The sequence below is a fragment of the Onychomys torridus genome, chromosome 2 (genome assembly GCF_903995425.1).
Source record: "Onychomys torridus chromosome 2, mOncTor1.1, whole genome shotgun sequence".
Lineage (NCBI taxonomy): Eukaryota > Metazoa > Chordata > Mammalia > Rodentia > Cricetidae > Onychomys > Onychomys torridus.
Genome location: NC_050444.1, coordinates 100,322,730 through 100,345,397, shown reverse-complemented (window position 1 = coordinate 100,345,397; position 22,668 = coordinate 100,322,730). Strand labels below are relative to the sequence as shown.

Genomic DNA, 22,668 nt, shown 5'->3' with positions numbered 1-22,668 from the left:
GTCTTGGTGTGTGTTAGCTTCGTTCCAGTGGAGAGACATGAAGGCTTTGCACATTAACTACGTGCAGTCCAGGCACCTGAGGGTGGAACCAACTGCCGACCAGTTCATGGTGTATGCCACAGATGGGGAGCAACGCTCCTTAGAGACGACATTTCATGTTATCATCAACCCCACAAATGATGAAGCTCCTGACTTTGTGGTACAGAATATCACTGTAAGAAGCATACCAGAATGTTCCTTTTTTCTTACCTCTTTTCAATCTTCACTTTTGCCTAGACAACCCCTGTATGTTGGTCCAGGTGCACCTAATATGTTAATTTGGTGAAGAGTGAGGAAAGCAGAATCTTATGCCATATAATTAATCACTGTGAACTATTAACCTAGTAATAATGGTAATGGTAAAGGTGTGTGTGTGTGTGTGTGTGTGTGTGTGTGTGTGTGTGTGTGTGTGTAATAGAGTATTTACCGGATTTAGGTTTCAAGTCCTTTCTGTGTATCCATAGTTAATCCTCACAATAGGCTTTTAGGGTGATGGTGTTTTTATTGCCATTTCATTACTGAAGAAATGAGGCATAAACAGGTTAACTAAGTAACCCAAGAGATTTATGGACATGCCAGAATTATGTCTGTATATTATAATTTTTCTGTATGTTTTTACTACAAATAAGAGAATCATACCCACTACTCTATGCTTTACTTTCTGAAGCAAAACTTAAGTACATATGTGAAATCTTTTCTTATCAATATGTAGTTCCTTTTAAATATCCTCCATGTCTATGTATGATTATTTAATTCATACATAGGCACTACCAAGTTGAATGAACACACACACAGGCTTAGCCTCAAAGGAACTTGTTTATTGCTTTGAATAATTTTTGCATCTTAGGCATGTTATTTCTCTTCAAGCTTCTGTTTATCCATCTTCAAAAATATATATGTAATTTTCTTCAAGAGATTGTTATGATGATCGAGTTGGCCAAGCATAGTAGGTCCTTAGTGAACAAGTGTTTTCAATACTATTTAGTGTGTCATCTTTTTTCTAATGTTGACCCAAACCATTATTTATCCTCATTCTTTTTTCTAAAAATAATCACATTCTAAATGTGAAAGTCTTTATTTGATTTTAATTTTCTACTGAATCTTAACAGCACATGAGCGTCACCTCAGCATGAGATTTAAGAGCCAGCTCCTGCCTGCCCTCTTCTTTTGGCTCAAGGTTTACTCTGGAGAGCCCTTCAGTGATTATGTGAAGTAAAAAAAAAACAATAAGTGATCACTTCTGCACCTATTTCTACTGTCTTTATCTGCCTGGAGCAAGAGCTTCTGGAATAATTAGGCCTCTGGGAAGTTGTCCCTTATTCCTTTGTGGAAGTAATCATGTCTTTCACCCATGCTTCCTCATACATGCAAATCAGACACAGACCCTTGAGCATTGGCAGAGACAACTTTTAAGCTTCAAGAATTTTTCCTTCTTCATATAACACATTTGGCTTTCCTGTTGGAAAATTTCCTTGTTGTACAGATAGTTGGGCTTCCATCAAAATGTTTTAGTTTATTATATTCATTTGCAATCCTGTTTAGTAGTAAATATCTGCTTTTTATGCATATTCATTTAGACTTTTTATTCTCATAATGTCAAGAAACAATTCAATTTCCAAAAAAAGAATCCTGTAGTTTTTTGGGTTTTGTTTTAGAAAATTCCCTGGTAATCTTGTGGATGAATTTACCATTTTGTAAATGATATACATTATCATACAGTCAGGGGGAAAAGGCTTCATAGTTAAACTCTATAAAGATGGAGAATTACAACATGTTTTTAAACTGCTTTACTCAAGTTCTTCAGGGTGGGAAAAGTAAGACACTGGCTAATGTGATTCAATAATTTATCATTATGAATTAATCCAAGATGCTTTTTTGGTCTTTAATAAAAAAGGTCAGATAAGAGCAGCATTGTTTTGTCCAAATACCACAGTGCATCTGTAAGAACAGCCCCTTCAGAGCCAGTGTGGAGAGCTGGAAAGAAAGCATAGGCTCTCATGAAGTGATCCCCTCGGCTATGAAGATAGCCTGCTGGCCTCTGCTCTTTCATAGTTCTTGTTTCTTGGGGTTCAGGGGCTCTTGGTACTCCTTCCTTGACTACACTATTAGTAGACAGGCCTTCCCAGTCCCTCCTACCTTTGATTCTTGAGAATACCTATACTACCTCCATAATGTAGCAAGTAGCCTTGCAGATCCCCAGGAAGCAGGTGTAGAATTTGTGTGATTTTATTACTTAAATCTTGCTGTATTTCAGAACAGAAAATAAAAATGTCCTTGTCTTTTCTTCTCTCTGAGAAAGGAAAAGAAAAAAAAAAAGGTGAAATGGCCAAATTCTGTATGACTAAAGCTTTCTTGAGGCAATAAGCACTTCACTGTGGTGTGTGTGTGTGTGTGTGTGTGTGTGTAGGAGGAGGAGGAGGATATCAGGCATCCTGCTCTATCACTCTTGCCTTATTCCCTTGAGACAAGGTCTCCCACTGAACCTGGAGCTGGGCTAGCAGCCAGCAAGCCCCAGAGAGCTTGCTTTCTCAGCCTTCCCTAGCACTGAGGCTGTGGGTGCTCTCACAGCCACACCCAGCTTTTTATTGGGAGTTGAACTCAGCTCCTTGGAGTTTCACAGTAAGAACTTGTACCTGCTGAGCCGCCACCCCAGCACTTGAAATAAAAATATCTACTATGATAATAAAATGTGAAACACCAAATATTGGACAATAAAAAAAGGACATGACGTTGGGAAGGAATCGGGGCTCTTAGAGGAGTAGGAAGGGGTAGTGACGGATGAATATGATCGAAATGCATTGTATAAATGTCTGAAATTTAAAAAATAAAATAAAAATTAAAAAAGAAACACCAAATTTGCTCTGGTGAATACAGTAGATATTTGCTACCTCCCAAGCAGACAGAAACCTAAAAGTCGTAGAAACAAGGGCTTGTGAGTTAAATAAACAATTAGTGTCTGAAATAAAGACTCCAGATTCACTTTCACACTGACCTTTCCTGACTCCCAAAAAGTAAGCATACTTTTGCTTGCTTCCCCCAGCACCAACCTTTGAATCATTACCAGCATAAATCATCTTAATTTTACAACAGTTTTCTGGTTGTATTTGTTTGTGCACAAATATATATGTGAATGATGAGGGGCATGCACACCATAGCCCAGTGTTTAGGCTGGAGGGCAACTTTGTGGACTTCTTCCTCTCCACTTTCATGTGAGTTTCAGGAAGTGAACTCCTGTCACCAAGACCTTCACCTACCAAGCCAACTCATCAGTCCCACAGAGATGTTTCTGTCATGCATCCTATGTTGTACATGGAACTAAAGAGGACCTTGAATCTTTTGAAAAGATCTGAGGAAGATGAATAGATATCTTTTTACATTCCTGTTAACTGGAAATTTCTTTTTCTAGAACCCAGTATCTGAAAATGTCATGGAAATTTAAAATAGGACATCTTCATATAAGTGGGGTGGATTTTTTTCCAGCAGCTTTTCAAAAGACATAGGGAAAAAGGTTCTTTTTCATACTGCTGTCTCTGCTGGCTTGCTCCTGCTCAGGTGTGTGAAGGTCAGATGATAGAGCTGGATTCTTCCATCATCACTGCTGCTGACAGGGATGTTCCCAAGGACCCCCTACTCTTCAGCATCACTCACAAGCCCCAGCATGGCCTCCTCATCAATGTGGCAATCAGCAAAGAGTCTCCTCAGATCAAGCAGCTGAAACATGAAATTTACAACTTCTCCATGGACTTTCTCAAGACTGGTAGGCTATTTTCCACTTCTACTCACCTGCAGTTGATGATGTAATGACTTAGCCCACCCATGTGGAGACTCTAGAGTTATAATAGTAGAAACAGAAATTAGATGGGTGAATACCAGAGGCTGCCGGGAGAGGGAGGAAATGAGCTGTTGATCAAAAGGTACAAAATATCAGTGTAACAAGTCAAAGTTTTAGCCATCTGTTTGTGCACTGTGGTGACTAGAGTTAGTAATGCATAGTATAGCTGGACATTACTAATAGTACACACATATACACAATAACAAGGTGAGGTAAAGCACATTAGTGTGATGTAAGCATGCCACAAGTTGAACACATATCAAAATGCCATGTTGTGTTTCATGCTTATAAACTTTTGTTATTAAAACATACATTTGAAAACCATTTTACTCCACTAAGCTAATAACAAACCATAGAAATGGGGGAAAGCAAGAATGTTGCTTGACTTGTTAATCTTTTCAGACTGAGTTATGAGTTCTTAATTAAAGAGGGTTGTACAGCCTCAGCCAGACATTGTAGACAGTTGAAGATGTAGTGTGATTTTTTTTTTACTTTTAGAATACCATTAACAATTATCTTTGTGATTATCGGTACTTTAACACAGAATTTTAACCATAATTTAAAATTTCCTTTTCAAACGATTAAGATCATGGGGCTAAATTTCAAGAGGTTTGTCTGCCAAAATCTCCACAGTTGAAACAAATATAGATCCTCATATAATAACTACTCATTAGTCTCTGTGGAGATAATGTGTTCTTTAGGGAAATGACATACTGGAGCAGCCTGAATTGTTTTTTAATTACTTTTTCAACGACCTTATCCCATTTTCCATGTATAAAAATACTTTCAAAAATTTGAGCAAGCATGCAGTTCTAGAATTAGTGCCTACTCTCATTGTCCTTTCTTCACTGTGTGTTTCATTTCCCCAACCTGGAAGATCTTCCCTCGCCCTGGTTGGCCAAAATGGTGCCTTCAGAATGCAGCTCTCTCCTCTCACAGGAAGCCAGACTATTCTCCAGACTTGTCCTAGTGCTTTTTGGCTTTTTCCCCTGCTGTCTTTCAAATATTTACATTCTAGTTAGAATGTAGCCTCTTTCTCCCAAAGATTATTCTGTAGTAGTTGCAGATGTCATTTCACGTTTGAATCGTAAAAGCCAATTCATAGTCTCAGTTTTTGTGAATTGTAAAGAAATAAATCCTGGAACTTCAAGGCTGATAGGACCAAATCAGTCCCCATGTGCCACAAATAATATGTCACAAACATAAAGAAAGGGAATAATAGCTTAAACTCTTCTCTCAGACAAGTCTGCTTTCTACTGATCATTCATTCATTCATTCATTCATTTATTAATTTCTGTTTTCTGAGCTGGGTTAGATGATGCGTTCCTGTAATTCCAGCACCGAAAGAGCCTTAGCAGGGGGAGCTCAAGGCTTTCAAGGCCACCCTTAGCTACATAGGGAGAGTTTATCCAAAGGGGAAAAAAGACAGCTTAAATTTTTTCCATTTATTTATTTACTTTGTGCATTTGGGGGAAATTGTGGGTGTCTGTATGCCGTGCTGACATGTGGTGGTCGGAGGACAACTTGTCGGATTCGGTTTACTCTTTCCACCACGTGGATGCTGGGGTTCACACTCATGTGTGAAGATAAGAACCTTTTCTGAGCCATTTGGAGGCCCAGGAGAGTTTTTAAAAAAGTGATAGTATTGGTTAATGTTATCAGATTAAATAAGTGTCATGTACGCATTGGGTAAGTTTAAATAGCATAGTCAATTCAAACAAAAAATAAAAATTGTTCACATGAATACATACTTTGATAACATTTTCAAAAGTTAGATTTCACTCACATTTTATTTTTGGTTCATTTATGGCTATATTAAAAACAAAACCAAACAATTCGAATATATTCTCACAAACACCCCACCCCTAAACATACAGAACTGAGCAAACCCTGCTGTATTAGGTAACTCCTATCACTTTCTTTGCGTTCTAAATACTGCCTGGAATACTTTGGCCACGGCAGTGTTTTGCTGCATGGAAGTGCTGTGCTGCAATGTTTCATAGTTGTGTGCTATCTCAGACATTTTTCATCTCTTGGCATTAATGGTCATATGTCAGCAAACCTTTTGCATACATCTCTTAGTATTTCTAGAACTTTATAGTATGTTTTGAAAGTGATAAGTTAAAGTTTTCAATTAAATAACCAAAGGACCACTGGGTAGGGTTAAAAGAAGCATGGCTAAAGGCAGTTTTTCTAGTGAAGTTTTGAACTACTGAGCATTCTCTTTGGTGACTGGCTAGATCACACTTTAATGTTCCACACGTAATTCGTTTTCTCAGATTTGTTGAAATATTACAACACCTTTGTTCTTCTGTGGTTTCTGGGGTTTCCTTTTTTTAAGAAAGAGGATGTGATGGGCTCTGAATGACTCCGCAAAACAGAGTTCATGTCACTGTAAAGCACCGATGAGTGAGCTGTGTGAACACCAAAGCCGGATGTTTAAGAGGAGTATCGGTGACATTTGGATGGCTCAACTGGAAGGAAGATTCTCCTTTTTCTCTTCCAGGAATGAAGCTGGCCTATGTCCATGATGACTCGGAGAGCCTTGCTGATAACTTTGTGATCCAGTTGTCCGATGGAAAACATACAATACTTAAAACCGTTTCAGTAAATGTCACCCCAGTGAACGACGAGAAACCAATGCTCAGCAAGTAAGCTGCCTGAAGGGAATCACTTCAGATTTCCACAGAGTTCTGTGGCACTAGGTACACGGGGAGGAGCCAGGCCCATCTTCCTCAACTGCCCTACTACTCAGACATCAAGAATTTCCAGTGTAAATGCTAGGAAATGTGACCTAAACAGTTACTCCTTAAACGATTTGATCTTCTAAAAGTTCAAGCTAATTGTAAAAATAACGGTAGCTGACATATAGTACTCAAATGTATGTGTGCATGCATGCATGCTCACACACACATGTACACACACACACACACACACACACACACACACACACACACACACACACCAAGTGCAGTCCATAACTCGACTGAAGGGTGACGATGTTAACTGCCAACAGTCAGATTTCATCAAACTTTTAACTAAGAGTGATCACGGAAAATGCTCAGTCCCACTTGGTTCATCGTCTTGGTACTTCTCTATCAACCTGTACTACATCCCTTGTGGATCAACACCCCACTATCTCACATCAAAATGCTGCTGCTTAGAATTCTAGTGTTCTGAACTGTAAAACTTGTTGGCAACTCCCTTGCATAGGGTGGTGTTTCTACAGTGCCAGCAATTTCCTCTGCCGTTAGCAAATGTCACAGTTCACAGCCTGCAGAGATCTTCAGGAGGCCCAACAGGCCTTGAGGGCTAGCTGCAGACATGTGAATGGCTCTTGAGGTCTCTGCTGAGACTCCCCCCTTATTTAATGATGTAACCATTAAGCACTAAGTAGACTATGTAAGTTTCATCAGGCTAAGAGCACCTTCCTGGAAACCTTTAAACCCCCAAAGTCTCCTGGACTATGTAGGGAATAGAGAGTAGACAAGTCCCTATCTCACCCTCTCGGGTCTTCACCAGTTCTTCTGTAGAAAGCGTTATGGAAAATGTTGATGATAGTGTTTTGGAAGGCTGCTTCTCAGATACTAGTTCAGCTCAGAATATATAGGAAATGTCTGTTTCCTTATTTCAGCTAGAACTGGCAATTCAGATTGGTTTTCAGTCCTGGAACTGACAATTCAGATTGGTTTGGCATTCATGTATAAATGTGAAAGGTGCTGTAATCCTGGAACCCAGGAGGAAGCAGGATGAATTCAAGGCTAGCCTGGGTGACACAGTGAGTTTGAATCTAGCCTTGACTATATGAGAAGACCTGTGACCATGGGGATGGGAGGATATTATATTATTACAAACCTCTTTGTCATCATTGCTCGAAGAAGGGAACAAGATGAAAGCGGATGTTTATTAAGTACTTATGAGATGGCAGACACTTTACTAAATCCTTCATACATTTGATTTTATTAATTCCTCAGACACCCACTGACTGAGACCAGAGAAGTAAAGGAGTCTGCCCATTGCAAAGACACAGCCTCACTGCTAAACCCCAGCGACAGTGACAGCTGCAAAATCCCCAAATCTCTTTTAACCCAGCTTCAAAATCCCTCCTTTGTAAAACAAAACAAAACAAAATATCGTAGTTATTGAACAAATTCGTGGGTCACAGTGCAGCATTTCATTACATGTTCATGAAGTGCATTGATCGGATCTGGCTGGCTGGCCTGTCTGTCACATCAGACATTGATCACTTAACCTTCCTTTTCTCTTTCTCTTTCCTCTTCTCCCAAGGAGGGAAGCAGAGGTTCCCCTTTTTCTTCCATCTGTGTTGCTTGGTAGAACTCTTACTTCCTCCTAGAACATTCTCATTCTGTCTCTTCCTGTATTTCGTCTCCACCTCTTCCTCTGTAGCCCAGTGATTAAGAAATCTTCAGTCTGGATGACTCAGACAGCCACTTAGCAGAAGTGTGGCCTTCAACATACTGCTTCACTTCTCTCTGTCCCTCCTTTACCCTCTCAGTGGGTCGGGATGATGCTAGCTAGCATCTTTTTGTAAAAGTGCTTGAAAGGCTGGACACAGTCAGCATTACAAGTAGTTGTCCCCCCTTCCAGAAACACAAAGACCATCTGATGCCCGCCCTGTTCATTTCTGCCAAGAGTAGTTTGGTCTTTGCAGGCACTTGATGGTTCCTTCAGATGCTGTGGTAGGTGCTTCTGTCCCCGAGTCCCAGCTCAGGTCAGTGTTCCACTTCAGATGCTCTCCGTCTGTGGCTCCCTTTCCTCCTTAGGAAGCTGTATCAACTCATGCAGATCCATGGGGTCAGACGGTCAGTAACTATGGGAGCAGAGAGTTGGTAACCATGGGAAACACTTGATAAGACAAATGTCCCACCTTCCTGTCCTCCAGAAGCTTAATCCGGGTCATGCTCTGTATGGCTCCTCAGAAGATTCTGGCTGTGTGCTGTGGTGTGCATCTGCAGTCTCGGCCACTTGGGAGGCTGAGGCAAGAGGATGTCTTGAATCTAATGGTTAGAGACATCCTGAACAACTTAGTTGGGTCCCCTTTCTTCAAAAAACAAAACAAAAAACAAAAGTTAAACTCAAAAGAGTCTATTAGAATTGAGTCTAAACCGCCGTCAGCAGTAAAAACACCCTTTGGTGCCTCTTCCCTTTCCGTTCTCACTAGCTCCCATCTTTCTCCTTCTAGAATCCTTTGTAGATAAATTATCTCTAACACAGTCCTTTCCCCAGACTGTGGTACTTGTCACCCCTGACATGGAATTCTGACACCCTTTTCCTGCCACCCTTATCTTCCTTGTGGTGACATACAGCTCTGTTTCATCTTATAAAAAGCACTGCTAATCTCCACAAGCACCAGTCAGCAGACTCATCAGCCTTCTAGGATCCTGTGGTTCACACTCTCCATTGGAGAGATGGCTGAAGTCTCCTGCTCTGATCCAGGAAGTTGCCAGTCCTGGGCTAGCAGGGATCCCTCTTTGAATGAGAGAGGCTGGAATGAAGTGTCAGACATTGCCTTCTTGCAGAAGACCTGGTGGCTTCTGATGTCACTCGGTGAGACTTGGTATCCTTGGTCCCGAGGCCAAGGACTTCAAGCACTCCCTTGTGTCCCAGAACCAAAGCTGTGGAGGCAGCCAGTAGTCACATGTGATCTCACTACGATCACAGTGGGGAGCTAGGACATTGGTGGCTTGAAATCCCTTCTTTGCTTGGATGCCGTTCTTCATGGAAGCTGCAGCTGTCCGCCACCCTATCTGCTTTGCTTCCAGTTTGCTGTCCAGATGCCAGGAGCTGGCCTGGCAGCTCCACTTCTTCAGGAAGAAGAACCTGTAAAGATCACATGCCAGGGCCTTTCCAGGAGGAGGAAGGGGACATTAGAGGACCACAGATCACCAAAGAGTATCAGCTTCAGGAGAGCATTCAGGAAGAGCTTTAGGACACTATATGAGTTGCTTTCAGTAGGGTTCTGTCTGTCTAGTTAGAACTGTAGTAGTACCTGACCTACTTTCTTCATGGAGACATTGTAAGCATTATGTGAAGGCCTGGAAGCAAAATCATTATATAAACTACGTATAACTTGGAAAATTGTGAAGTTCTACTCCTGTAAGCATCTCTCGTCTAGCACCCTAGTCATAGCTGCTGGTTCAAACCCTCTTCGCAGACTTTGGTATATGACTCATGGTTTCCAGTGCTTTGGATGTTGATTATTATTTCTTAATTCTTGAAGGTGGGACCTGTGATAACCAATATAAGCGTCCCCTGCTGAACGTGTGCCTTCCGTTTTCATGTCAACACGGGGAATTTTCCTTTCTACAGGAAGGCTGAAGTCTCAATGACTGTAGGCGAAACTCGTGTTCTCTCTAGTGCTGTTCTTTCAGCCGTAGATAAAGACTCACCCAGGGAGACAATTCACTATTTATTTGAAAGACTTCCCCAAAATGGGCAACTTCAGCTTAAGGTAAGTGGCCCTTGAACACAATTATTTAATTACTTATTATTATCATTTTTAGTGCTTTTGCATTTTGCAAAGATTTATTTATTTTGTAGTGTTCCTCCTGCATGTACTCCAAGGCCAGAAGAGGGTGCCAGATCTCATTACAGATGGTTCTGAGCCACCATGTGGGTGCTGGGAACTAAACGCAGAACCTCTGAAGAGCAGTCAGTGCTCTTAACTTCAAAACTTCTGAAGAGTAACCAGTGCTCTTAACCTCTGAGCCACCTTGCTAGCCCCCAATCCATTATTTTTTAGATGTATGTGTGCCTGTGTGAATTTATATGCATCACATGTGTACAGGTGCCCATGGAGGTCAGGTTCTCTGGAGCTGGATTTAGATGGCGGCGAGCAGTCTGATTATGGGTGCTGGGAACCAAACCCTGGTCCTCCGCAAGAGCAGAATGGGCTGTTAACCACTGAGCCATCCGTCTAGCCTTAGAGTGGCCCTTTAGGTGTCAATTTTATCGACACATACACTCATACAACTGAAGTTATTCTCGAATAGGCATATTTTTCACTCAAAAGTAAAACATTTACTTTTCCTTTGCCAGGATGAACTCATACCCTTCTGAATTTTCTTTACCAACTTGTACTAAATTCAACCAATACTCAGGCTTTTCATTGCTTCCTCCTCCTGAGAACTCTCCCTAGATTTGAAAGGAAGAACTTGCCTGGGTGGAACAAGCTGGCTTCTAAGGAGAATCCAGCATATTTCGAAGTGTCTACATCCTCACCACGTGCATTCCTCTTCAATTAGAAACCTTTTAAATCTGTCGCCGCCCCTCCTCCTTTCCCTCCCTCCAATACTCCCTCCCTCCTTCCTAACGTGCCCCCTCTCCTGTACCGCTCTCTCTCGGCTCTCATTTTCTCTGCCATGTCATTTCAGGAACGTGGCCACATTTAAAATCTGTCTTTATTAGTGTCTTTATTTTGGAGCCTATCTTCCTGGCCTCACGCGAGTGTGTGAGAGGATTAAATCTCAAATCAAAATCTACACTAGGGCGTAAGTAGTTCATGTGCGGGTTCTCCCACCCCGCTCGCTGGGGGCCGTCATATCTTAGGAACTCCGGTATTGGAATCCCGCAAACTGCATGGCTGTCCATCAACATGCCTGGGTCTGTATCTATCCCTAACTTCAGTAGAAAGTGAGAAGCATGGAAACACGAAGGCACACGAAGGGTTAAGTCACTCCGGTTCTGGTGCTAACTGTTCCAGCAGTTTGCTCACGCCCTCCTGATTCCTTTTAGTTCCGTAATAGTAAATTTGCAGTCCATTCATATTGTAGGCGCGATGTTTAATGATTAGTCCAACATGAATCATACAACAGCCACTTGAAAAGGTCAGCTGACTCATGGGTCAAAATATGTATTTGAATGGTGGCAAGAGACCAGCAACAACCTCTAGCCAGCCTCGATGTGACTGCCTGAATGCTTGAGTCTTAATCTAAGGCAGGCTCAGTTCGGAATAGAAAAAGCAGTGAGGATTTATTCTGTGGGGAACAGCTTGATTGTCACAGAGTGCGGGTACCATAGAGAGTCAGAGCAATCACTGATTTCAGTTGAGGTACAGCTGTGTCCTTATTTCATTTCAAAGCGTAATGAAGCAGAAACACAGTGAGCGTGCACACGTTTGGGTGCTTGGGGCCTGAGTTGCTTCGGATATGAGAAGATCCAGATGGGTCCAGGGTCCCAGAAGGCTGCACACCATTTTCTCACACGTCCCCCAGGCTCACTGAGGCTGGCTGACTGAGGCTGGGGACTGGGCCGCCAGGCCTCCTGGACTCTCAAGGCTTCTTGTTACCTCTCCTTCGTTTTTTGTTTGTTTGTTTGTTTCTCTTTTTTTCTTCCCTTTTCTGCCATCAGATGATTCTGTCAAGTCAAACTCATATTTGGGAATGCAAAAGAAGAATTAGAAGCAAGAGAGCAAATGATGCCTTCCTCTGTATTTATTTTCTAGGACAATATTACCAATAGGAGAAGTTAAATAGGATCCTATGCTGCCTGGTTTAAAAAGAATCTATTTGAAAGTCTCTGTTTGCAAATAGACCCATAAAAGAAGGAACCCGGGGGACTTCAGGAAGACATAGGGCTGCAAATGTCATGTGGGCGAAATATTAAAGAAGAAACCCCACCAAGTAGAACAGCTCAAGAAAAGTGATGATCTCGTGGGAAGAGAGCCAAGACTCACTGGGAACTGGGGGTGGATGGCCAACAAAAAAGAAAACACAAATGACTTAAATGTGGTTTAGTCTGTCAACCAGACAGGTAAACTACGGTGTGATTTATATTGTGAATCACTGAAGATGACATTTTCTTCCAGTTATACTGAATGGTTTTTGTGAGCCATTCCTAGGAAAAGCTATGCCTGGAACTTAGGAGAATTAAGGTAGGGTTATTAATACAATATAGGCTTAATATTTTATTCCCTAATACTTTCCCAGTTGTTAGCCTGTCTGCTACCATAAAAGCCTCTTTTTCACAATAACAAGGACAATAGCCACAATTTCTGCCCCAAACCATGCAAAACACATGCCTCACTAGGGTTGACTTGAGTTGGGCTTTGAAGATGCTGATGGAAACTGTGGAGGGACTGAATGTTTACACTTTCTACTGTCTCGTGTGTGTGTGTGTGTGTGTGTGTGTGTGTGTGTGTGTGTGTGTGTGTGACTGTGAGACCGTATGTGACTGTGTGAATTCGTGAGTAAGTGTGTGAGTGTGTGACTGTGTGTCAGTGTATGTGTGAACGTGTGAGTGTGTGTGTGTGTGTGTGTGTGTGTGTGTGAGAGAGAGAGACTGTGAGACCGTGTGTGACTGTGTGAATGCATAAGTGTGCGAGAGTGTGTGACTGTGTGTCAGTGTATGTGTGAACGTGTGAGAGTGTGTGTGTGAGTGCATGTGTGTGTGTGAGTGTGCATGTGTGTGTGTGTGACTGTGAGACCATGTGTGACTGTTTGAATGCATGAGTAAGTGTGTGAGTGTTAGAGTGTTTATGTGAGAGTGTGTGACTATGTGTCAGTGTATGTGTGAACGTGTGAGAGTGTGTGAGTGTGTGTGTAGGGGGTATGATGAGAATCTGACAGATTTCTTTAGGTTTTAGTAAGGCTAGACATTGGGGAGGGGGAAATGCCAGTGCATTCTGGGTTTTTTTTGTTTTTGTTTTTGTTTTGTTTTGTTTTGTTTTTTGTTTTGTTTTGTTTTTTGCCCTATCAGCTTGGAAACAAATAAGCCACTTTGAAAACAAAAACAAAAACAAAAAAGAGGTTTTATTAATTGTACAAAGATAAAAAACTAAAATAAATAAAAAGAGGAAATTACAGAAGAAACACACTTAATTTCTAAGCAGCCCATTCTAGCAACTGATTGCCCACCTGTTCTCGTTAATTGGGATATTTAATCAGCCATGATTACTGATGATAAATACCTCTGAAACACCAATGCTGTTGAATGACTTTGTCAAAAGTCCGCTGGTTGAAGCTGTTTTTCATCCAAGGTCTTGAATTATTTTAATTTATTTCTTTGAAAAGAAAAAAAAAATAAGGTTCTATGGCAGAAACTAGTGTAGAATTTTCCCCAAGAGTTTCTATCAGAGGTTTTCAGGGCCCCGGGGAAGTAGTCACTAACAGAGCTGGGGAAGCCAGGGTGCCTGGCTGACTGTGGCACTTTTCAGATAGGAAGGGACTGGGTCCCTCTCTCGGCTGGCATGCAGTGCACCCAGGAGGACGTGGACCTGAACTTGCTGAGATACACACACACTGCCAAGATGGAGTCCCAGGATGGAGACAGTTTTACCTTCTACCTCTGGGACGGGGACAACAGATCACCTGCGTTTGACTGTGAGATCATCATTGAAGATGCGGGGAAAGGTAAGAGTGTGTTTACCCAGGCTTCCTGGGACCAGGATTGAGAGTAGAAATAAGCTGGTATAAGTACACACACGTGTGTGCTACAGGCTGAGAGACTCTCCTGACTTCCACAGGCATCAGGCGTGTACCTGTGCATAGACACACACTCAGGCAAAATAGCAACATACACAAAACAAAATGAAACAAAGACATGAAGGGAAAATGTTTAACAAAGGAGAATGTAAGCTCCTGACACTCAACTGCCACTGCTCTATAATTTACAACTGCAGCTTACACTGGGAGCTTAAGAATCGTATCTTGTTCACAATCCCAGGGTCTCAACATTTTCAGATCAAACAGTTTTGATACTTATGTTTTATTGACTGAATGCTTTCTTGTTTTTGCCTTGGTTGCTAGGATGCTCAGAATTAAATACAGTATTTAAGTGCAATTTAAAAAAAACCTATTTTATGTGTGCAGCATAATTACAATTGTCCTGCATTAATTTTTCATCATATGAGGTAATATTTCTCTTGGGGCATATTTACGTTTTATTTACATGTTTTCCAGTTATAAAATGTTTTCCATGACTATGGACAGTCAGGTAGATAAGCTAGATGATTCTGAATACATTCATTCTTCTCTGTAAAAACATCACTGGTCAGGTTTTGATAACATCTGGGAAGAGGGAGCCTCAGCTGAGAAACTGCCTCCATCAGATTGGGCTGTAGGCAAGTCTGGGGCATTTTCTTGATGATTGATGTGGGAGGGCCCCGCCCACTGTGGATGGCACCACCCCTGGCCAGGGGGTCCTAGGTTGTAGAAGAAAGCAGGCTGAGCAAGCCATGGGGGCCACCCAGTAACCAGTGTCCCTCCACGGGCTCTGCTTCATTTCCTGCCTCCAGTTCCTACCTTGGGTTCCCTCGATGGTGACAGACTGTGACCTGCAAGCTGAAACCCTTTCCCTGCTCAGCGTGGTTTGGCCACTGTTCTATCTGCAACAGAAACCTAATTAGGACAATCGTGTATGTAGGATGTCCAGGCACATGGAATACTACTAGCATTTTGGCACAGGCAGGGAGTGGGGGGTGTGGGGGGGACAGTGCAGGGTATCTTCCTTCTGACTTAGCTTCACAGTGCAGGGGAAGCTGTTCCACAGGCACCTGGAGCATCCCCTGTCCAGTCACCTCCTTGTCTCGGAGGCCACAGTTGCTTAGGAAGTGAGAGGCTGATGAAGAGCTTGTGGGCCAGGGTCTCATCAACTCTGCTTGAAGGCAGCTCACCTTTCTCACATGCCTTCCCGTGGCTGAAGCTTAGTAACAGGCTGTGCTCAGGGCAGTTGGGCAATAGAAACTTCAGCGTGACTCCCCACACTCCACCACAGTGATGAGCAATGATTTTTAAAAGGAGTTATGAAAACCTGCAGTAAGTAGACAGACGTATTTATCCATTAACATTTATGATGCTCAGAGTTTCTCTTGCTTCTTTGTATGGTATTTATCACTGTACACCATTGTGTCTTCTTTTCCTGTAGTTTCTATTTGTGTTACTTCATATGACACTTATAAGTTGCTTATTATGTTTCTCATGACTTCACAAGTATAACTTTTTAAAAAATATATTTATATTTTTATTTTTTATTGTAAGTGTATATGAGCTTTGTCTGCACGTATGTCTGTGTATCACACGTGTGCCTGGTGCCTGTGGAGACCAGAAGAGGGTGACAGATACCCTGGAGTTGGAGTTACAAATGGTTGTGAACTGCTATGTGGGTACTGGGGACTGAACCCAGGTCCTCTGCAAAGAAGAGCCAGTGCTCTTAACTGTTCAGCCATCTCTCCAGTCCAAGAGTAACTTATCTTAAGTAGAGCCATATTGAGTAGCTGCTCATACCCTCTCCTTTATACAGAATGTATGCTTAGTTCTTCTGTCTCGGGTCTCTTATAAAAACCCTTACCCTTCCACTTGTGATATGGTGTGTTCTGATTTCCACAGTGGCAGAGAGGATGCCTTTAGGCGATGTTTAGGATGCAGAGGTCTGTAGTTTAACTCTACTCATACTCTGCCTTCCCAGTGCTGAAGAGCTGGATGCTCTTCCTGCTCCTAGAGGTGTCTATGCCCCTGGGGAAAGTGCTCTGTGACATTTGACTTTCCTGCAAACATTTGTTTCTCTTACTGCCATTGGTGTGTTTATCACCATTACCTCAGAGCATCTGCAACTTAGATTTTCATTTGAATTTAGAATGGCCTTTGATTCTTGCTTTTTTTATTTTTGGTTGTGAGCCTAACCTTTAATGGCTGAGCCATCTCTCCAGCCGATTCTTGCTTTTTGGTTGGAGATAAAAGCTCTGTATGCCCAAGATACTGCTTTTATCATCTGAAACAGAATTCCATAATCTTGCCATTTTCCTGACATTTTTAATAATGTGTTTGTTGGGAATTTCCTTGTGAACTGTGGTATATTTAATGGCATAGCTGGCCTCTGCCATAGAGGGATCTTCAGTTAATGACAACCACAGATACCTCCAGATTTTGGTTGGACAGATGGCTCAATGGTTAAGAGCACTGGCTGCTTTTGCAGAGGACCTGGGTTTGGTTTCCATTACCTACACAATTGGCTCATAGTGATCTGTAACTCAAATTCCAGAGGATCTAATGCCCTCCCCTGGGCTCTGCAGGGACGGACACGGACACGGACATGGGGACACACACACACACACACACACACACACACACACACACACACTGAATAAATAAACATAAAAATAAATATACTTCTTGGTGTTTTGTTCTCACAAGAGCTTGGTGTCAGTTACTTTTCAATTGCTATGAAGAGATACGGTGACCAAGGCAACAGCGGGCCATTCAGATTCAGAGGGTTAGTTGTAAGACAGTTGCTGAACAGTCTTATTAATAAAAACCCTGGAGCCAGATATTGGGGTGAAAACTGAAAGATCACAGAAGCAGAAAGAAGCCAGCCATGTTCTTACCAGTAGGAACTCCTCAGCCAAGAGTGTTACTTCCTGTATACTCATGACCCATATGCCTTCTCTGCTCTGCCATCTCACATCTTCTCTCCGCCTAGCTACATCACTTCCTGTCTGTCTGTACAAGACCTCCAGACCTCTATGGTTAGTGCTGGGATTAAAGACATGTGCCACCATGCCTGGCTCTGTTCCCAGTGTGGCCTTGAACTCAAAGAGATCTGGATGGCTCTCTGCCTCCAGATGCTAGGATTAAAGGCATGTGCTACCATTGGCTGACTTCTATGCTTAATATAGTAGCTGGCTTTTTCCTCTGATCTCCAGAAAAGCTTTATTTATTAGAGCACAAATAAAATATAACCACAGTTAGTTCATAACCATCATAGTGGGGAGCCTGGCAGCAGGCAGGTAAGCATGCTCTAGACAAGTAGCTGAGTGCTTACATCTCATTCACAAGCAGGTGGCAGAGAGATAGTTAACTGGGTTTTGTGTTTTTGTTTTATTGGTTTTTTGAGACAGGGTTTCACAGTGTAGTCCTATTCATCCTGTAATTCACTCTGTAGACCAGACTGGCCTCAAACTCAGAGATCTGCCTGCCTCTTCTGCTTCCGTAGTGCTGAGATTAAAGGCATGTGCCATGACACCCAGAGGCTTTTGCATTTTTTAATCTGTTTCACACATTTTATCTTTCCTGTTGCATAGTCACCCATTCAGTGCTGATTATTGAGAAGGGACTGGCATGGTGCAGTTGTGCTTCTAGCTGGTGACATAGAGCCACTTCTGGCTCTGTCTTTTATCAACACATAGCCTCTAGCAGTAAGAAGCACCTCCACACCCCGATTTCTCACCTGTAGTCTGTGGGTTTCCAGAAAGCTCCTCCCCTCAGTATAGCCTAGAGCACAGAAGAGACCCATTACTGTGCCTGACAGGAAGCAGTCCTGCTCATCTTTATTGTTTACTTACTTAGTGGTGTTAAGAATAGAGCCTTGGTCCTTGTGCATGCCAGGCAAGCCACATCTCCAACCCAAAGCTTTGTATTTTAGATACGATCATTTTTAATGGATCTCTGGTGAATGAAATGATTGATAGCCCCTGGTTTGTGAAACATCGTCAGTATGTGCTAATCACTTCTGTCTCTCTCATTCATACACTCACCAATGTATTTTCTTAAACATTATAAAATAGGTGTATTATAAAATGTGCCCTTTGCTTCTTCTGCGACATGTTGGCTCAGTCCTTCTGACCTGTTCTTTTCTTATTAGTTAGAAAGGCCTTCCCAAAGCAGGTTAGCTTTGACTTGAGTGCAGTTTGACCTTTGTGTTTTATATTTGCTTTGGACATCATATTAGTTACAGTCCCCTTTGCTGCAGTCAAATACTAAGAAGCAACCAGGGGGAAAGGGGGCTTATCTTGGCTCATAGTGCAAAAGGGACAGTGTGTTATGGTGGGGAAGGCCTGGTGCCAGGAACTGGAGGCAGCTAGCTACCCATTTTGCATCCACAGTCAGGAAATAGAAAAATGAAAGTTGGCAATTGGCTTGATTTCTCTTTTTATTTATTCCGGCCTCACCCCATTAATGATACTGCATATGTTAGAGGTGAGTTCTTAGCGGTTAAAGTTTCTAGAAACACTTTAACAGGTGTACCCAGAGTTGTGTTTCCATGATGATCTTAAGTCCAAACAAGTTAACAATGAGGATTAATCATCACAGGAATCACATTTTAAAAGAAGTTTTGAGAACGTAGTACATAAGCACTCTATTTGCGGCATATCCACCCTTACCATCCCTCTCCAGCTCCTTCCATTTCTGCCATGCACCTCCTGCTCTTTCTTACATGATTGGCCTCTTCTGTAATTGCTATTGTTTCACACATCCACACACAACCTGCTGAGTTCATTTAATGGTGCTCATGTATATGTGTGTTTAGGTCTGACCACTTGGGACTGGATAAGCTTATCAGGGGCTCATTCCTGGAGCAGACTAGTTCTCCCACTTCCAACAGCCATTAATTGTCTGTAGTTCTCCAGACAAGGGTTGAGCCTTGTGGTATTTCCTCCACACACATTGGCATGTTAGCTGGTGTTGTCGTTTTGCAGGTCTTGTTTAGATAACCATAGTGCTAAGATTTCACGGGTACAGCTTCCCTCTCGTATATAGGAGACACTGTCTCAGCAGATATTCTGCTCCTCCAACTGACAGTGTTTCTGGCCCCTCTTCCATTACGTCCCCTGAGCCTTGCATTGTGGTATAAATACATTGGGGTTGGGGTGGGGTGCCCCAAAGGCAGTTATTCTCTGCATTTTGACCAGTTGTAGATTTCTGTAATGGTTGCATCTCCAGCAAAAAGAAGCATCTTTGATGAGAAATGGGAGATTTTATCGCTGAGTAACACCAGTGATTACTTTTCTCCCCAGCAGCTAGCATAGTCCCTTTAACATTTGGGGAGCCAGTCCTCAGGAAGGAGGCTGGAGGAGCTGGATCCAGATCAGATCCTCCTCAGTTCCTCCTGAGTCTGAAGTGTGTGGTATCTTCAGCAATGGGGGCATCGAGTATTTTTAAACACGAATCCTAACCAGAGTCTCCTTGCCACACAGGTAATATTGTCATTTATGCAAGACCACTGGTGGTAGCCAAAGGTGACAGAGGTTTCTTGACGACGGCCACTCTCCTGGCTGTGGATGGAGCCGACAAGCCCGAGGAACTACTCTACCTCATCACTTCCCCACCACAGTATGGCCAGGTGGAGTACGTCCACTATCCCGGAGTCCCCATTACCAGCTTTAGCCAAATGGACATAGCAGGACAGACAGTCTGCTATGTACACAAGAGCAGGGCAGCCATCCCCAGTGACAGCTTCAGGTGAGCCCATGGCATTTTTCTGAACCCATCCTTCAGTGAATGCTTAGGAAGAGAGAAGAAGAGCTGTCAGTAAATTAGCACTAGGCATTTGACTGTATGTTTCTCTAACATCTTACATCGCTTAAGGATACCTGGAACTGTGTGGCCCTTTAAGGAAGAGACATTAAGTCCTTTTCCAGCTCTCCTACAGCTGTATTTTCTTCAGTTTCCTGACTGTGGGAAAGGTAAACACACGCCATTAAAAATGATAGGTGCAAATAACCAGGGCCGTGGTTAAAAGCTGAGTGTGATCTGCAGATCTGTGTGCAAGCTCTTCTCTGAAAGGAACACAAAGAACTGAGAAGACCCCCATGCCAGAGAGACACAGAAATGTAATTTCCCCCTTCTGAGTGCATTTTTCTATCTGAGGAAAAGGCGCATATTAGCATAATAAATTTGGCATGAGCAGATACCGCCTTTTGACACAACATGTTCCTGTAACTATATCATAAATCATGTTGTCACAAAGTGGATCATATTTCCCCATAGAAACCGTGTTATAATTGGGGACTGTGCACCTGCTCAAGGATTCAGCATCAAATAAATCATTGGGATGAATAATGATCTAGGGTGCAAAGGCAGAGACACAACTCTACTACAAATCATTTAGAATGTGGAGATGTGTTTCTAGTCCCACAAAGCAGTAGAAATTCTAAGGGCTCTGTCTAGTGACAGCAAAGCTGGCTGGACTTGTGGTCCTTGATAAAATTGGAAGCCCAGCCCAGGTATAAGGACCGAGCAGTCTTGGGTTAGCTAGTGGGTATACCACTCATCCCTTGCTTTTACCAGTCAGAGAGCATCAACTTGTCTGCCTTATAAATAGGACTTCTGATCCCCATGTCCATTTAACCTTCCAGAGTGCACTATAAAAAAACATGAGCACAGCATACTCCTGTATTATCCAGTGGATTATAAACTCCCGTGGCCTAGACCGGCACTCATATTTAAATACCTCTCTTCTCTGTCATACTTTACCTGTCTGATTCCCACTGCGGGGAGCAGTCTAAACATCGGTGAGGATGCTGCTGCTTGTCATTTGGGCTTTAAAAGTGATTTCTGAGGGATGGCCTAGATTAAGGCCAGTGTGAAACAACAAAAATACCAACAGCTATGAACTAATATTCCCTTTTTCCACACTCTCTCTGCGGGGTGTCATTCTTCAAATGCCGACCATCTTGTTTTTGAGACAAGGTCTCTTATCAGCCTTGATCTTACCCAGCAGGCCAGGCTGGCTGGCCAGTGAGCCCCTCTCTGTCTCTGCCTCCAGCACTGGATAACCAGCACCCACCAGTACACCCAGCTTCTTTTATGTGGGTCCTAGGGCTCAAATGTAAGTCCTCATGCTTTCGAATCAAGCCCTTTACTTGTGGATCCATCTCTCCCGCCCCGTGTCTCTTTATAGAGGTCCTCAACCAGGAAGATAATCATTTAATTGAGCAATATCTTCCCTGAGTCTATGCTTGAGCAACGTTGGGTGTTAATGAAACCGTCAGAAGGGAGACTTCTTCTTCTAGCTGGTGCTTATGTTTAAGTGGTAGGTTGCCTTGTGGAAATAGGGGCTCAGGGTCGTTTAGTGCCTGTGTGACTCACAGCTGCATGGACTTCATCAAGTTACACAGTGACTTGTATTGTTGCTCCATCCCTGGGCCTGGATAGTGCTCCCTGTGCTTGCCAAGCCGGACCATCAGGAGGTTCAGATGAATTAGGCATGTGAGGTGCACACAACATCGGGCACATAGGACGAACTAGGTTAGCACTCTCTGTCATTGGTGTTAAACTGGTGCTGCCATTGTTACCCTATTCTTTCCATGGCCACCATCTCAGTTTTTGTCTTTGCAGTGGCGAGAATGATCATGGGGGAATAGAGGGGTTCAGACAGGAGTGGTGCTTGCTCAGGCCTCTGTTGGCTAAGAGAAGTGGGTACTCCTTGGTCTAATGCATGCCTATCGGAACCAGGGCCTTTGATTTTCTATGCATTTCTGGGGACTCTTGCTTTTCCCCATTCCAGCTTCTTCAGTCAATGCCACAGGACTGTCAGCTTTGGACATTAACGGCTGCCGGAGGAATCAGTGAGTGAATGTCCACAGATGTAGGGAAGTGAAGGTGAGGTGCTCAGACAGGAAAACCCAAACCCAAGTCCATCACTTGAGGACCAGTGAGCCGATGCGATGCCTGACTCCTACCGGGCAAAGTCACCTTAGCTGGACTTTTAAAGCTGGCTCTCCTAGGAGTGTCTGCTTTCTTGTGTGATGACACAGCTCCCTGGGAGCAAAATTCAAAGTCTTGGGCCTTGGGCCAGTTTGGGGAACTCCAGTCCCAGCTGGAATCTATCTTGAAGAGGCTCTTTAAGAATCTGATACCTCAGGACCAGCATCCCTGAGCTGGCCGTCCATTGCTCTGAGTGTGTTCTGAATCTCCGTGAGAATTTCCAGAAGCCCTGCCAGGTCCTCCTGGAGACAAAGAGAACTAGGGGCTGGTTCCACAGGGCTCTGGGGTCCTCACCTCAAGGAGCTAATTGGACTTCACTTTGTTTTGTTTCTTGACATTCTGTTTTCTACTTGGTTT

At 43.0% G+C, this 22,668-nt stretch overlaps 1 protein-coding gene across 2 annotated transcripts in view; it reads left to right on the top strand.

Moving 5' to 3' along the window:
- Window positions 1-22,668, top strand: part of Frem1 (FRAS1 related extracellular matrix 1) — a 148,398-nt gene that overhangs the window by 77,294 nt on the left and 48,436 nt on the right. Inside the window, exons 20-25 of one of the 2 annotated variants that reach the window (XM_036179029.1) lie at window positions 18-214; window positions 3,592-3,796; window positions 6,378-6,522; window positions 10,202-10,343; window positions 14,046-14,241; window positions 19,800-20,064. In XM_036179029.1, the coding sequence (XP_036034922.1) occupies window positions 18-214; window positions 3,592-3,796; window positions 6,378-6,522; window positions 10,202-10,343; window positions 14,046-14,241; window positions 19,800-20,064 (1,150 nt within the window). Of the gene's footprint in view, window positions 1-17; window positions 215-3,591; window positions 3,797-6,377; window positions 6,523-10,201; window positions 10,344-14,045; window positions 14,242-19,799; window positions 20,065-22,668 lie in introns of those variants that run through there. The other variant, XM_036179030.1, reaches the window with a different exon arrangement.